The 16,089-nt window shown below is 35.3% G+C and overlaps 3 protein-coding genes across 9 annotated transcripts in view; all 3 read left to right on the top strand.

The window, feature by feature from the left end:
• The window catches only part of LOC123014656 (epithelial discoidin domain-containing receptor 1-like), a 168,336-nt gene extending 162,713 nt beyond the window's left edge, over window positions 1–5,623 (top strand). For all 4 annotated transcript variants that reach the window (XM_044413876.1, XM_044413873.1, XM_044413874.1 and 1 more), the window contains 3 exons: window positions 1,089–1,181; window positions 3,548–3,689; window positions 3,739–5,623. In XM_044413876.1, the coding sequence (XP_044269811.1) occupies window positions 1,089–1,181; window positions 3,548–3,689; window positions 3,739–4,047 (544 nt within the window). In that variant the 3' untranslated portion in view covers window positions 4,048–5,623. The remainder of the gene's footprint in view (window positions 1–1,088; window positions 1,182–3,547; window positions 3,690–3,738) is intronic.
• A 317-nt stretch (window positions 5,624–5,940) lies between these two features.
• On the top strand, window positions 5,941–7,724 carry LOC123014464 (U3 small nucleolar RNA-associated protein 18 homolog). The gene has a single exon (XM_044413603.1). The coding sequence runs from the start codon at window positions 6,016–6,018 to the stop codon at window positions 7,501–7,503; it is 1,488 nt and encodes a 495-aa protein (XP_044269538.1). The 5' UTR covers window positions 5,941–6,015; the 3' UTR covers window positions 7,504–7,724.
• Window positions 7,725–8,593: 869 nt separating this feature from the next.
• Window positions 8,594–15,638, top strand: LOC123014715 (transcription initiation factor TFIID subunit 4). Of its 4 annotated transcripts, none has more exons than XM_044413963.1 (8): window positions 8,595–9,541; window positions 9,590–9,694; window positions 11,028–11,210; window positions 11,266–11,364; window positions 11,418–11,630; window positions 13,361–14,249; window positions 14,308–14,573; window positions 14,625–15,638. In XM_044413963.1, the coding sequence occupies exons 1-8, from the start codon at window positions 9,095–9,097 to the stop codon at window positions 14,775–14,777; spliced, it is 2,355 nt and encodes a 784-aa protein (XP_044269898.1). In that variant the 5' UTR covers window positions 8,595–9,094; the 3' UTR covers window positions 14,778–15,638. The 4 variants fall into 4 exon arrangements, with proteins under 4 accessions (XP_044269897.1, XP_044269898.1, XP_044269900.1 ...); XM_044413964.1 differs by having other exon boundaries at window positions 8,682–9,694; window positions 13,361–13,744; window positions 13,799–14,249; XM_044413962.1 differs by having other exon boundaries at window positions 8,594–9,694.
• Window positions 15,639–16,089: the final 451 nt, after the last annotated feature.

Genomic DNA, 16,089 nt, shown 5'->3' with positions numbered 1-16,089 from the left:
TCAAAGCATAAATCGTACATATTTTATTCGTGCTTTTTGTTCATATGTATACTAGAGCAGTTTATGAGAAAACATAATAGATTGAAATTACATTATTTTTAGCGGCCCTGTGGGTAACTATTTTCATCACATTTCTACAGTCTTTGTTAATTTAAACATTAAACACAAAATTTATTAAAGCTTTTTTATCCACAGGCATCGATTAACCAAACTCAATCTAGATTAATTAACTGAGAGAGTTGTTATCGCATATGGGATCATAATAATCAATGTAGTGAATTATAAAACAAAATTGCTATTCCAGAGGGCCAGGCAAAGGCTGTTAAAAATTTTTGTGTCGAGAGTGCTTATAATTTCCCCCATTTTACAATTAATTAAAGGCATAATTAAAATTTAATATCTAGTAAAAATGGCATCCGAATGGCATGAGTCAACTCGTGATTTTGAGCAAACGAAGGGGCTGTTTAATGATGGTGATGGTAAGTGTTTGAAATGTGGACTAAATGTCTTAATGTTCTCGCATTCGGATGTCACCTAGATAATTCCGTGGTCTATGCTTTATGGTTATGGAATTGTGACCGGGTCGAAATTTCTCTCAGATCGAATAACACCCCATGACACATCCCTCCATTCTAATGCAATATTAAACATAACGGGGCGGAAATTAACCAACGTGATCCTATAAACTCGTTCGCTGTTATCTGCAATAAAACATAATTCCTAACGTTTTGCTATTATTTGTTGAATAATTTACACGACGTCTTCATTTAAATTTCCGCAATAGTCAGCCGCCACAAGACAGGTAATTACTCTTCGAATATTAAAATGCACACAATAAAAACTCGACGAAAGCAAAGAACTTGATTAGGCGTCGTCGCACCGAAAAACTCCATGCAGCGGAAAAAACTTTCGCCCGGCTTTCCGACACTTTCAAAGGAAATTCGTGCTTTTTGAAGAGTTTTCAATTTAATGTCGATGAAAGTTCGCGCGTTATAAGACGCACGGTTCCATGCAAAACGGCAATCTTTCCGCCTTCGCCCTCTTCGGAGGTTTCTCACCTTAATTAACTTATTGCTTGTTTTTTTCAGTTACGGCTGTCTCATATACATGGCCACGCAGATTGCTTCCGGAATGAAGTACTTAGAATCCTTAGACTTAGTCCACAGGGATTTAGCCGCAAGGTAAGCACGACAGAAATATGAATATAATTTGTTTTTACAAAATCGGGAACGCAAATATTATTATGGAAGCTCATATTGTAACGTCCAAGTCGTTATGTGGTTACGAATTGAATTAATTATGGGCTATAAATTGAACAGCTGCAATGGGTACTTTCACGTCCGGAAAAAAACAACTGTTTAAATTTTACATTATTTACGCTAAAAGCATGGTATGTTCAGTTATTGGATGTTTTTAAATAAATACCTATTGTGTCATTTATTATTTACTAAATTGGTAATTACATTTGGTGCTATTTGTCATTAAAACATATTGCAATGGCATCAAATATTTATATTACTGACAATAAAAGCCCATTACTGCAATGGAAATAGTTTTTGAATTCGAACTTACATAAGGTGTTGCTTTTTTTAATTAATTAATATTAAAGATATACTAATCGAATGGAGGCGAGGCAAATAAATATTTCTGAAACACGTTATTATAAAAATTAAAAAAACAAAATAATCCGCCTGTTCAAGGATTTTTTCATCAATGATTTGCACAAAAAAGATTAATTTTGTGCCAAACGTCTGACACTCACTGCATATTAAAACAATTTTCAGATATAATCATTAACAATTTATCTTTCGATGCAAATTTATCTCTAGATAGCTAAACGATTTAGCTTCCTTCATTAAGGTTGAAGTCGAGTTTGAACTGTATTGACCAAAAAATCATATCATAAAATCATAACCTTTTGATGACTCAGTTACAATATACAGGGTGCCCATTTTATTTGTTCCTGTCTAAAGAAGCAAAAATAGGCTACATATTATACATTTTATAAACTACTTTGTGTAAAGTTTTAACTATTTTAAATCGAATAATCATATCACAGTCGGTGCTTGACTATTGAAATATTGAAAACAAAATTAAATTCAAAACTCAAATGTATAATAATGGAAACAATAGCAAGAAATTAACAAATTATTGTATTATTATAAATTATTGTTCTCACTTTAACTTTTTTAAATTGTTCAGTTTGCCGTAAATTGCTCACAATCTTCCGGAAAACATGATTAGATGGAATTTTTTTTCCTGGGTGTCTTATGGCATACAGGCGAACTGAGGCTTTATAATTCTCGCGGTACTTTTCCAAAATTAATATCATATCCGTTTTTTCCAAGTTCCATAGTTCACTTTTAGGATTGTCACGAATTAATTACATCTCGAATTAATTTGACAATAAAAACTGACAAAATTCACTGACATAAATCGGCAGCTGCCTATTCGTTTATAAAAAAAAATAACATTTTAAATACAAAGTCTCATATGAAAAGTTAAATTGGTTGCCTATTTATGAAATTTCAGACGGGAACAGATAAAATGGGTATCCTGTATATTAATTTGAAATTTTTTGTATGTGTCGTTTAAAAATAAATTTTTAAAAATATATTTTTGGCCATTTTATTTTTTTTTATAAAAAAACTGAACATAAGAATTTTTTGATTTATTTTTGGCGTATTGTCGATAACCTACTTATGTTACTGTATTTTTATCATGCAATTTGAACTACATATACGTTTTTTTCATAAAAGAATAAAAACTACTGTATTTACAAATACAGGGTGATTCACGAGGAATAATGAGCCTGACCAAATTCTTAGACCATCAGTTACACTTTTGCAAGTTGCTTTGCGACCATTGACATCTGCGACATTTAAAAAAATTATAATTTGAATCCACGATGCCTATTATTATCATCAATCATAGTCATTGTCATTTTTGACAAACGTTACAAATTTATTATAAACTGAGCAAAATGTGGACTTATTCCAATGATGAGAAGACTGATTTTAGCTTCCTGTGTGATGTCCAATGATACTTATCCGGAAAGAAAGAGCATTTTCTGACACGATCAGGTTAGTTTTGAGAAAATTTGGTTTCTGTTAAGTTATCAAGGCGAAGGGTACCACTGGATGAGACTTGAATGAGTGCCTTCCGTAATTCGTATTTTAATATACCCATTATTGTGTTGGTATTTCAAGTACTTCTATTTTTCATTATTTTAAGGTCAAAACTGACAAGTTGTAAGTGTGCTCGCTATGATTTCATATTTATTACAAAAACTTTTTGAAATCTATCTGACCTATGAAAATGGTTGCATCGAGAATTTGGTCAGGCTCACTATTCCTCGTGAATCATCCTGTATTTACAATGAGATTTAACTGTGTGTTACTGTGTGTGTGAGGTACTGATTTAATTCAGGAACAACATCCAGCTGTAAAGAAAACAATTTGTTTACTGTTTTTCTTAAAAATTGAATTGATTTTTTTTACTATTTTCAACCACACCACCACTTCCTCTCAAACGTGTCTTTTTACAGGAATTGCGTAATAGACAAGACCTTCACGGTGAAAATATCTGATCATGCGATGTACTGCGATAGATACGAATCAGACTACTACATTAGTGATACGAAAGCTCGGCTTCCGATCCGCTGGATGTCGTGGGAAAGCTTACTACTCGTGAGTATGAAGAAATCAAAAGTGCGCTATTGTTAACACTGTGTTTAAGGGCCGACAAACGACAAAAAGCGACGTGTGGGCCTTCGCTGTGACTTTGTGGGAAGTGTTGATGTTGTGCACCCAACAGCCTTACGCGGAATTGACCAGCGAACAAGTCGTCGAGAACTGCAACCACTGGTACCAAAACGACGGTTGCCAGAGGTACCTCCCCCGGCCGGCGGCGTGTCCCCGGGAGATCTACGACCTGATGGGCGAGTGCTGGAAGAGGAACGCTACTGACCGGCCCCGCTTTGCCGAAATACACCTCTTTCTCCAGAGAAAAAATCTGGGATACATGCCGGCACCCACCCAAGTGTAACGCGGACTCGACTGACGTTTTGTGTGTTTGGACGGACATCTCGATGTTTTTTTTCTGATTTTGAATGTTCAGGTATTATTATTTAAGGGCGTAAGGACTGATTTGTTTCACGACATTCCCTCATGTACTCGGTAAAATAAGGTTGTTCAAGCTTTTTTCATGAATGTGAACCCATTGTGATATCGCACACTGTTTTTGTGCAAATAAAACCATATCGTTCTATCAAGTTGTAGATTGACCAAGGCAGCTGCTCGGTATGACAGTTTTTCGACGAATTATAGGAGAACCTATTAGAATGATGTCATCAGTGATGGAAGGCCTTTGCGAGAAAAATTGGATACCGAATAGTTTCTTCAATAATTTTTAAACCTAGACTTAAGAACCTGTTTCTTAATTACGTGCTTCCTGTATGTGTCGACTCACACACTTTACATGGTATAATTATATATTAAGTGTATTTTTTGGTTAGTTTTTGTACAATACCATTTTTGGAAAGTAGTTTGACCTACTTCGCGGATTCACTTACAATGAAACGAAAAATCCTTCAATTACCCATTTCGGGATGTATATTCTAGTCAGAAATGTGTAGGATAAGTCTAAATATTATAAATTACGAAAACGCTGTTGTATGGTATGTCTTGATTAAAGTTTATGTTGTGTACTTAAGAAAAAAAAAATATATTTAACTGCCGAAACACGTCAAATTTGTGATCCAAGATTTATCGTAGCGCTGATTTATTGTTTCTGACAAACGGCTCAAGTCGATCTAATTTCGTTTTATATATTTTTCTATTTTACGTTCCAAGAAGTGTGATTATTTTGTTAGGTATTTGTATTTTTATAAGGATCGTACTTACATAAAATAAAATTTTCCAGTGCCATTTACCTTGTAAATAAGAACCTTTGTAAATAAATGATAGAATGAATGATTCATATTGTACCAAGGATGTATACAGGCATGGATATTTTAGATATAAATCTTAAACTTAAGCATAGTTAGGTTTAAGTATGTAACGTATTTTCTATAAACACGATCTTGTTGGAGAAACCAATAATTAAGTATACCTACTTCTAAATTCCATTCGACAAGTGAAAATTATTTTGGTTAGCATGTGTGTATTGTTATTGAAAAGTACAATTTACAATTTTATAATTTCAAACACATGCAAATCATCTTAATTTAATTTAAAGGCACGAGACAATCAAGTGCGTGAATTTAAGTCATGCTTAGAAGCATAGCACGTTAGTATTTAGCGCCTTTAAACCCGGCATTCGATTTTTCAATGTGTTGCACAGTTCAGCTTAAATCAACATCTAGGACCACGTTTCTTAAAGAAGTAATAAATCGTTTCCATTACAAAAAGTTTCAACAAATTTCTATTGTGTAATCACACCCTGTTTGTAACACATAAGCAACGCTCTTTATGTCGACGTTTTTATATAGATGTTTAATTCATACATATCACAGATAAATTATTTCCATTTTCATTAGCATGTGTCGATCGTAAATGTGTTTCTGTAAATACATGAGAATGTTTATTTATTACAGTTAGAAATAAATAAAAAAGACACATGACAACTATCACTTTCTTTCATTTATCGACGCCCCAAAATACAATCAATATAATAATATTTTTTTAAAGATGCAAATTCGGCGGATGATTTTAAGCGCGCCAATATCGCCAACGTAACAGTAATAAACAATCCTTCAGTAATTTTAATGTTTTCAGTATATTAAAAAAAATCTAATCTAGCGCTCGAAAAGTAACACTCTTTTTAAAGCACCAGCTTCTGATTTAAGCATAAAAAAACATTCTATTGTACCGTATTTCTGTATTATAAAATTGTGCGCAAACGCAACTACGCGTGTCGTGCTGTCAAAGAATGCTGTCATTCAGTGCGTTTTGACAGTTGCTTAAAGACCTCATTTGCTCTAAATTCCAAAATTTAAGAAATAAACGAGCGAAAATGCCAAAACACACCCGAAAACGCCGTCACGACAACATAAATAACGATATTGAATACGAAATCGATGCTCCTAAAAACAAGTTCCGACCTTTTGATGAAGACGCGCAGGCTGAAGAAGAACAACTCAATAAAATCCTCTTCGGGGGCGCTTCGAGCTTTCTGAAAAGCTTGGAGGAAGCTGAACAGGAAATTGGGGCTTCTTGTTCAAACGTAGATTCGGGAGTTGGTGAGGACACTTCCGACAGTGACACCAGAGAACGGAGTCCGGCTTGGTACGATGAAGATGACGATGGAATTGAAGTGGGACACGCTTTGGATGCTCAGGGGCGCAGTCTGCCATCGGGGGGTATCAATGACCGAAGCAACAAGTACTCGTCTTTGCTTAAAAACAAATTTAACTCGATCGTGGGGACGCCTTCGTGGGCCTCGCTTGAAAAACACAAGAGCCACGATTCTGACTCTGATGAGGAAATTTTACACAGTTGTGGATTTATCAGGAAAACTACACGGGCGAACTTAGCAGCGGGCGTCTTGGAGTTCAAAAAAGTGAAAGATTTGAATTGTGAGACGTACAGTGAGGGCCCCATTATCAACGCTGTTGAATTTCACCCAACCTCGCGTGTGGCACTAGTAGCTGGCCACAATGGTGTTGCTTCCTTGTACGCCGTTGATGGTCGACAAAACAACAAGTTACACAGTGTTTTATTCCAAAATTTTCCTATTTTTTGTGCAAAATTTGTTCAAAACGGTAATGAGGCGATTTTAGGGTCGCGGCGGTCCCATATCTTCAGTTACGACTTAATGGCTGCTAAATCCACTAGAATCCCGTTACCTCCCGGGTTAACCCGGTTCAAGAAATTTGTCACTTCGCCTGATTACCAGTTTATAGCAACTGCAGGCAAGTGGGGCGAAGTTCATTTGCTTACAACAGCGTCAAAAGAACGAATCGCAACTTTGAAGCAAAACTCTGAAGTTACAGCTCTCGCCTACAGCCCCCGAGGTAATTTACTGTATGGACACAGTGATTGTGGAGAAGTAACTGTCTGGGACATGAACATGAGACGGGTCATGCACAAGTTTACCGACGAGGGCTGTCTACAAGGAACTACTTTGGCGGTTTCGTCTTCGAATCAGTTCATCGCGGCGGGTTCTGCACAGGGAGTGGTTAATTTATATGGGGTGGAGGATGTCTTATCTAATAAAGTACCTAAACCTAGGAAGGCCATTATGAATTTGACTACTAGCGTTACTGATTTGAAATTTAATGCTTCATCCGAGATTTTAGCCTTATCATCTGCTGAAATACAGAATTCCGTTAAATTGTTCCACGTAGGATCTGAGACAGTCTTTAGCAACTTCCCGGCGTTTGAGACCAAATTGGGACATGTAAATGCTATTAATTTCTCGCCTAATAGTGGATATGTCGCCTTTGGTAATAGGAAATCGACCGTTTCTTTGTATACATTAAAGCATTACAAAAGTTATTAAACCTCACATGTTGTATAATTTATAATATTAAAAATTACCTGTTTCACACTTCACTTATTGTAAGCTTTATTCAGATGTAAATTGGATCAGAGCTATCGCTAAAATTTTGATTTAATTTTAAATATTCAACTGATTTGATCAATTTTTACATTCTGAACTTTTTAATTTTCTATTACAGTTGTCATATTTTAGTACCTGTAAATAAAATTGTCTTTAAGTCCTACGAATTTTTTATTTTTTTTTCATAATGAAAATCATAATTCAACAAAATTCGAATGAACTTCTTTGTAAGTTATTATTTGCAAATAAAAATTACTTTGAGCTGTATTATCCGATATTATACCGTATTTCTTACTAAACAATTTTGTGATAAATTACGTTCAGTTTCATTTCTTGAGATATGATTGAAAAATTTCATCAAATAAATCTATTAGCATAAAAAAAACATTGCAACAAACGTACCTATTTATTTGGCACCAGAAACTTATTGATTGATGGCTTTTTTGCTGTCATCGATTAAATAAACCCTTCTTATACTCACAGGCCTTTGTAAAATGGACGGATAGGTCTATTTAAGTAGTTTTATCTACAATTAATTCTTAAAAAAATTATATAGTCTTCTATTAAAGTAATGACAGTACAGTTGTAGACTAAATATAATTCTAATAAATAAGATAATGCTCATCTTTTGCAAATACTAACATTTATAGATACTTATTTGAGAAAACACTAACAAAATAAATGGATAAAATTTCAAGCACAAATTTATATCAAACTTGGAACCAAATCTACATTATGTTCTTATCCTAAAAAAGCCATATATTGTATTCTATAAAAAATACTTCATACATAGTAAACGCTCTAATTTTTTTTGATTAGGTAGGTACTCTTAATTTAAAATTAAAAATAAACAGCGAGAATTTGATTAAATTGGCTAGTGTTTTGTGACTTGTGATAAAACAGTATGGTGTTGCAAGGTTGTTGTAGGTCATGAGATTTTGCAACAAACAATCTCTTAAGAAATAATACTCAAGCAACAAAAACCGGCAATTGAGCTTTGAAATAAAGAAAGTTGCGGCTTGTGACAGAAGAAAATTATAAGAATGTAAAAATTGAGTATGACGTAATAATTATGTAGGCTGCGTGGAAGAAATCGGGGCTATCATCGTAGTACATTTGCCGCAAAATGTCGTCTTGCAAATGGTAATATGGCATCGAAACTTTCTAAAGAAATGTAAATTTTACGATTTGGGAATGTGAAGTGAAATGCAAAAATTTAAATTTGGCGGGTCAGGATGACGTGTCAGATGACTTAGCAAAACGTCGAAAGTGCGATCGACTCCGCGATGTAAACGAAACTGAAAAGCTGTCGCTGATGTCGTCGTGAAATCTGCCCCCGACGAAAACGTGTAACAAGTCGGAGAAGCCGAAGATGAGGGCCATGTAAAGTGGTTAAAAGTGCGTCGATTCCGACTTTTGTTTCATATGCCTTTCTGCATTTGTGCTGTAAAGAGTCGACGGCGCAGCCGTTGGCGTGATCATGTTTATGTAGGGCGCATGCGCACATCAGTTTACAGTTGGGTCTCGGAAAATGGCGTCAGCTAAGTTTCTCGAGGAAGCACTGAGTACGGATGTGGACGAATCGGCCGTGAGTGCAATCGTGGGCTCCCTGGAGAACCAGCTGGTGACGTCGTCGACGACGGCGCCCGCGTCCGCTGCCCAGAACCACGTGAACAGTGCAATATCCAACGGCGGCACCGTCGGGCCCCCGAAGCACTCGACAGTCGCCAACGGCGACTCCATATCGGACGCCAAGACCGCCGACGCGGCCCCCGTCAAAATTGTCTACTCGCAGGCCATGGCGGGCACCGGGACGCTGCTGCCCAACGCGAGGGTCGCACTGCCGCCCAACGGAACGCTGCCCCAGACTGCCCCTGGCAAACAACCCACGCTGGTCATCAAGACCTGCGGCGCCTCGGCACCCGGACTTGTCACTGTGCCCATGAACGTGACCACCTCGGTCCCGCCAGCTAACAACGTAGGTAGTCCTAGTACTCAGTCCCCAAACATCCTTTCCAACCTCCAGGTTGTCAATGTACGGCCTGGCGTTCCCGCTCAGCAGCAGAAAGGACAACCGGCACGTGTCGTGCTCAGTGCACCACAGATTGTCGGGGCCCGGCCAGGAGCTCCAGTAAGTCGGTGTACACTCAAAACAACAGTTGAATGGGAGGGTCTGCTAACTCTCAGTCCTTCGAATGCTTGCTAACACCCAAGTGTCCCTTATCGACATTACTGAGCGACATTCAACAAACAACTAAAAGTTTTTTTTAACAAAATAACAAAACCCAAATTTCATTCTAGGACAAATTACGTTTTCTCTTCTAAAGTCGGTACTTGGTGAACTGTTTATTATCATGTGATCATCAAAACAAACAACGTCCAACAAGTTTACAAACTGTCTGCCATAATAATCTCATCGTGTTGTAGGTAGCCAACATAAGACACATTCAAAACAATACCCTGAGGAATATTTTATGCCCTCAACTTAACTGGAAATATTTATCAAGCAAAAAATATGCATTATTACAAAGTGGAACGATTATTTAAATTATAAATTTTTACAATGTCTACAATGAGATACAATATCATTGGAAAAGATTGTTATTTCTACTGTGTGATTAAATACACATGTAATGTTCACGTTCATGCATTTTTCCAGAGTTTTTAATATTTTTAAGAATCTTGTAAAAAGCGATAGCTGATTAATTCTAATGACTATTTATGCAAAGAAAGTGACGTTGAATTAATGAGTGAATGTTGATTGAGTTTTATTAACTAATACCAGTCTGAAAGTTTGGAATTTTTGTAACGTTTTATATTGCAGTCATGTTAATAAACACATTTTGTAACCCACATAAAGTAGAACATTTTGAAGCGTATTTGTCCTTTGAGAAGCATGTGTTTATTTGAAAATTAAAAGTCGCAAAGTGTCATGTCAGTATTGGGATTAATTTCTATCCAAGCTGTAACTAACGCTTTCGGACCCTACAAACCCCCCCATTCTACTGCAAAATTTCGTGTTTGATGTCATTTCCATTGTACAGCTTTTCAAAATAACAACACAAATTGTTCACTCAAAACACGTACATACACGAAGCCGTACAACGAAAATGTCAAATATCTTTTAGTTTTTTGAGTAAAATTTAGTTTATTTGAAGAATTGTTTTGTTTAATAACTGGTGTACACATTTGCTGGTCGAACTGTAAAATAAAAATACAACTAACTGTGGAACTCTTACTAACAAATTTCTTGTTTGTTACTAACCTTAGAGTCTTGTGGCTCATTTCTTTAGACTAGAATCTTTAGATTGTAGATTATGAAGCAAAATGTATTCCAGTAGTTATTTAAAATGTATTGTTAGTGTTATTTTAGTTTTGTGCCTGTTATTGTGTAGTTGTTTGTGTTTATAGGTTTTGCTAATTTGAAAGTTTTTGACCGGTCTAAAAAAAGTTAAATGTTTTAGCAATTAACATTACAAACATTTCACGGTTTGCAACCCGGCCAACAAGGTCATTTGCTTCTCAAGACTGAAAATGGACAGTATCAGCTGTTGAGGGTGGGACCACCCCCAGCTACTGCAAATCTCACAGCAACGTCGACTCCTGGAGGACAGCCAGTCACGTTGCGTATGCAAACAGTTGCTGCTGTAAGAATTAATTTTTCTATTAATCTTTTTGAAAATAATATTCGGTAATTCACAGGCGCCAGCAAGTTCAGCAACTACCAGTCCAGCAGTAGCTGGTGGGACCACAACGGTCTCGAGTCAAGGTCAGACGGTACAGACTGTAACGACTGTTCAGGTTTGTACATCGAGAATTTCTATTTTGTTATTTAATTTTTAATATTTCTGTAGAGACCGGCCAATGACAATACCAAAGAAAAGTGCCGTAAGTTCCTAGCAAACCTTCTAGAGTTATCAAGTAAAGAACCCAAGTCAGTTGAACGTAGCGTAAGGACACTTATTCAAGAGTTAATTGATATGAAAGTCGAACCAGAAGATTTTTGTGACAAACTGGAAAGATTGTTAAATGCATCGCCACAACCGTGCCTAATTGGGTTTCTAAAGGTGATTTTTATTCGAATCTGTCTTCATACTATTCAAAAATAGGCTTAATGAACTTTATATTCAAATCTCAACGTATATCTAAATTGCAACTTATCATATTCACTTTATTTGTGCAAAAAGTTCTACTTAAAAGACCAACAATAAAGTAGCTTATGAATATGAAAAAACATTGTCTCATAGAATACTTATTAGCAAGTAATATTTCAGTTATTAAAACATTATATCAAATTAAGAAAATAGTTATTTTAGGGGACGATTTCGTCTAATTATCCGTTTTCAAGTCACTTACAACCAAAGTATCACTGCTAAACACACGAGTACACCATTACTAATACTATTTTCACTAATTCTTTTTCGAAAATCCCCAATATCCAGAAAACACTTTCTATATACCGCGACCTGAGAACCAGAAGTTTCCAATTGACACTTTTATTAATTTTTAAAATAATGTATTTTTATAATTTATTCTCTCATGCCAATACATGAAATCCATCATACGTCATTTATATCAAAATTATAAAAGTTAGAGTCGATGCTTTTTAATTGTTAAGTGCGCTTTGCCGTTAATTGTTAGAACCAAAAAGTTCCAAGTGCTTGTTTTAATGGCATCGAAAAACCATATTTCCGATAACTGTGACAATGATAGCGTTGATTCTGATGAACAACCTCTGAGTAAATTAGCAAATAAAATATCGGCTATTTAAGTAGAATAATAAGCTTTATTTCGAATTCGTCATTGATGTAATTTATAATTCGGGTACAATTCTGCTGAAAAAATTCTCAAACTAAAAAAAATGTTTAAATTAGTTACATATAGTTCTGAGATATAAATTTAGACGATGATACTGTTCTAAAACTAGAAAATCGGTGTAGCCGCTAGCGTAAAAGGTAACCAAAAAATGAAAGGCTACAATCAATAATTACAATTTTTAGGGTAAAAAATCAATATCAAAATGTTTGTTTATTTCAAAAAACACTTAAAAGATTCGATTCATTCAATTCCATTTATTTTAAGAGTAAAAATCAGTATTTCATTCTCGAGGGAATAAAGTACCACATTTATTAGTTAAAAACGAGAGAATAAAGTAAAAAGTAAGTAATTATTGTTCAAAAGGACAATAACAAATTCACAACATTTTTAATCGATACTACGTATGAAATATTTTTCCCATTTGAGAGCCATAAGGTTCAAAGTACGTGCACAATTTAGAAAATAAATTGATATTGGACAATGTGACATATTTCCAAGGTAATAATTTATTATAATTAGTTAAACATAATTTAATTAATACTCCTAAAGATTAGGGTTTTCTACATGTGCAAATATTATAAATGGTACCCTGTAAAATTTACTAAGTCACTTAGAACCTTCTGGTTCTCAGGTCGCGATACAATGTTCTTGTAATATGAAAAAGTCATGACTAAAGCTTAATAAATATTCCAACCACAGAATATGAAATTTACTATAACTATAAAATAAAAAACGATCCAACAGTGAGTTAGTTCTATGTAAAAAAAATGCAATGTCCATAAGTGATAAAAAAATCACGTGACTCTTGGCATCAATACTTTATTTAGAGATTCTACATTGATTATAGTTATACTATTTGTTTTGATCACGTGGTACGTGATCATTTATAAAGACTGGTATATAGTATAATTTGGCAAAGTAAAGTTTATTTTTGCCGTTATCGGAAATAAAGTAACTAAAGTACGGTTATTTATTTCAGAAAAGCCTCCCTCTGCTACGTCACTCGTTAGTAACGAAAGAACTGACGATAGATGGGATCCGTCCTCCACCCGCCAATGTTGTTTTCTCAATAGCTAGCGGCACTCCAACAATTCAGACGCAAGTACGACCGGGCATAGCTTCCAACCAAGTGCGAATAGTAGCCCCAGGCACCGCAGTTGTTAGGCCAGGGCATGTACTCCAGCAACGGCTGGTAACTCCGTTGCGAGGCGCTACACAACAAACACCCAGAATGATGACGACGATACGACAACCAAACTCAGCTGGAAACGTCATCGTTTCCAGTTCACAACCACCAGCTCTCCATCCTGTCTATCCCAGTAACCAGGTCAGAGCTGGTAGCAACATAAGGCAACCGTTACAGGTAAATGACAATCACATAATTGTCAAACGAACTTTAAGTGACATTCTGTTGCAGAATAAATCTCCAATGACGTCGATGAAGCTCCAAGGAAGCAAACCGGCAGTGCCTTCGATAGTTTCGCGACCTACCAGCAAAGAAAAGGAGAAAAAGTCATTTTCGGCAGCGTATACCGGCGATGATGACATCAACGATGTGGCCGCTATGGGAGGCGTTAATCTCGCTGAGGAAACCCAGAAAATTTTGGGGTCGACGGAATTCGTCGGCACTCAAATCAGATCCTGCAAAGAGGAAATCATGTGTTCAATGGGACCTTTACAACAGAAAATTAGACAGATTGTGATGAAGCATGGCCTTGAGGAACCGAGCGCAGATGTCGCTGCATGTATATCGCACGCAGCACAGGAAAGACTCAAAAATCTCATTGAAAAGTTGGCCATTATCACCGAACACAGACTGGAAATGGTCAAAAAAGACTTGCGATACGAAGTCACAAACGACGTTAAAGGTAAAACCTCAAGAATTGAAGTAAACACGAGTATGAAGGTTAAAAACATTGTTTTTAGGTCAGCTAAAATTCTTGGAGGACGTTGATAGGGCGGAGAGAAAAAGGCATGAGGAATTGGAGAGGGAGATGCTTTTGAGAGCGGCGAAAAGTCGGTCGAAGACAGAAGATCCAGAGCAAGCCAAACTCAAAGCAAAAGCGAGAGAAATGCAGAGGGTGGAAATGGAGGAATTGAGACAGAGGGAAGCAAATGCGACGGCTTTACAGGCCATTGGACCGCGAAAAAAGCCGCGACTGGACGGAGATGCGCAGTCGAGTTTATCACAAGTAAAAATTTCGATTTTGTCGTTTTTGATTGTGTGATGTTTGTTTTTTAAGGCCAATGCTGGTGGATTCAACAGTGGACTGAGAGGTCAGATGCCATTGAGACAGCGAATGAAAAAAGTGACGTTGAGGGACTTGCAATTTTTGTTTGAAACTGAAAAAGACCTATGCAAAAGTAAACTTTTATACAAATCATATCTCAAGTGATGCTCGCCTCTCGTCAGTGTTGTGATATTCGGAGACGTCGTGAGTGCCCCAAATTTGTTTTTATTCTCATCTTCTGTTATTGTTATTTATTATGATTTTTCATTTTTAACCACTAAGGTCATGTAAACAATATTTTATCTATTATTTAACACGTTTTTTATTTCCGATGCGTAGCATTGCCATCATTACTCTTGGTTAGCTTAAAAGAACAAAATTGGTTTGCATTGTTTAAAGTATTTTTTTAAATTCCAAACGAAATGTTTTGTATCAAAACTTTCAGAACAATTTTTATATAATAAATGTCAAAAATACATCTAGAGACTGCGCAGTGCAAGCTTCATATTTTCCTACTTACAATTAGTCATAAAAATTGTTTTACACACATATTTTTTGTTGATAGTCTCATATAACACGAAGTGAAAAGATTAAGTATCGTAGGTTTTTCTACAGATATGTAAGGGTGTAAATATATTGTAGATTTTCTATAATGATGTGAGTTTTCTTTATAAGAAAATATTTTAAGAAGGTCATGTTAATAATTTGTAATTAGTTGTATAATTGTTTTTTAATCTAACTATGGATATAGATATATATAATTTTTGTTATAGAAGTAATATTTAATATAATAAATTGATTATTTGATTCTAGTTTTGTTTATTGTAAATACATGTGTGTTTACGCGTCATTTTTATAGCAATTATTTTGTAATAATAAAATATCCATATCTATTTTTATTACTAAACATGTCTTCACTAGTAGTCACCAGGTTTTAGTTTGATTTTTGTATATACATAACCTTTAATAATTATAATCCAAGTACATTTTCCATTTAATGGGTGCTGTGGATCTGTATATACAGTACTTAAGTTGTTTATGTTCAGTAGCTGATTGGCCTTATTATTGTCCCCTTTTTAAAAGTACAAATGCATTGTTTTGGGATTTAAATAAATTGTTGTTTCATTTAAAACGACTATTGGTTTTTTCTTATGGAAGCCCACAAAAATTATATTTTCAAAAGTAGTGATAAAATTAATCAATACTACAAAGAAAGACATTCTAGATGTTTATTATATTAATAAATAAATCAAATTACGTGTTGGTACAACCTGTGGTAGAAAATAAAATATGTTATGCAACGACATACCATTTTTGAAACCAGTGAGATCTTTGATCATCCCAAGCTACAGCACAACACATCCTTAATAATATAAATATACAGGGTGTTTCACATAATTTTAAGAGGTCTGTGTCTGTAAGATGCAATCAATAATACTCCGACATTAATTAAAAAATTACGTTTTTATTTAGTGAT

Source organism: Tribolium madens, unplaced genomic scaffold (genome assembly GCF_015345945.1).
Source record: "Tribolium madens isolate multiple individuals breed KSU strain unplaced genomic scaffold, Tmad_KSU_1.1 Scaffold_97;HRSCAF=244;Tcas5.2_LG3a, whole genome shotgun sequence".
NCBI classification, from domain to species: domain Eukaryota; kingdom Metazoa; phylum Arthropoda; class Insecta; order Coleoptera; family Tenebrionidae; genus Tribolium; species Tribolium madens.
This window is presented reverse-complemented; position numbering and strand designations above follow the sequence as displayed.

Excerpts from the sequence above, each read along its gene's own strand:
- LOC123014464 (XM_044413603.1), top strand. The coding sequence starts at position 6,016 with ATGCCAAAACACACCCGAAAACGCCGTCACGACAACATAAATAACGAT.
- LOC123014715 (XM_044413962.1), top strand. The coding sequence starts at position 9,095 with ATGGCGTCAGCTAAGTTTCTCGAGGAAGCACTGAGTACGGATGTGGAC. Across the intron at positions 11,631-13,360 it reads GCCTAATTGGGTTTCTAAAG|AAAAGCCTCCCTCTGCTACG; the intron begins GTGATTTTTATT and ends TATTTATTTCAG. Across the intron at positions 14,574-14,624 it reads CGCAGTCGAGTTTATCACAA|GCCAATGCTGGTGGATTCAA; the intron begins GTAAAAATTTCG and ends TTGTTTTTTAAG.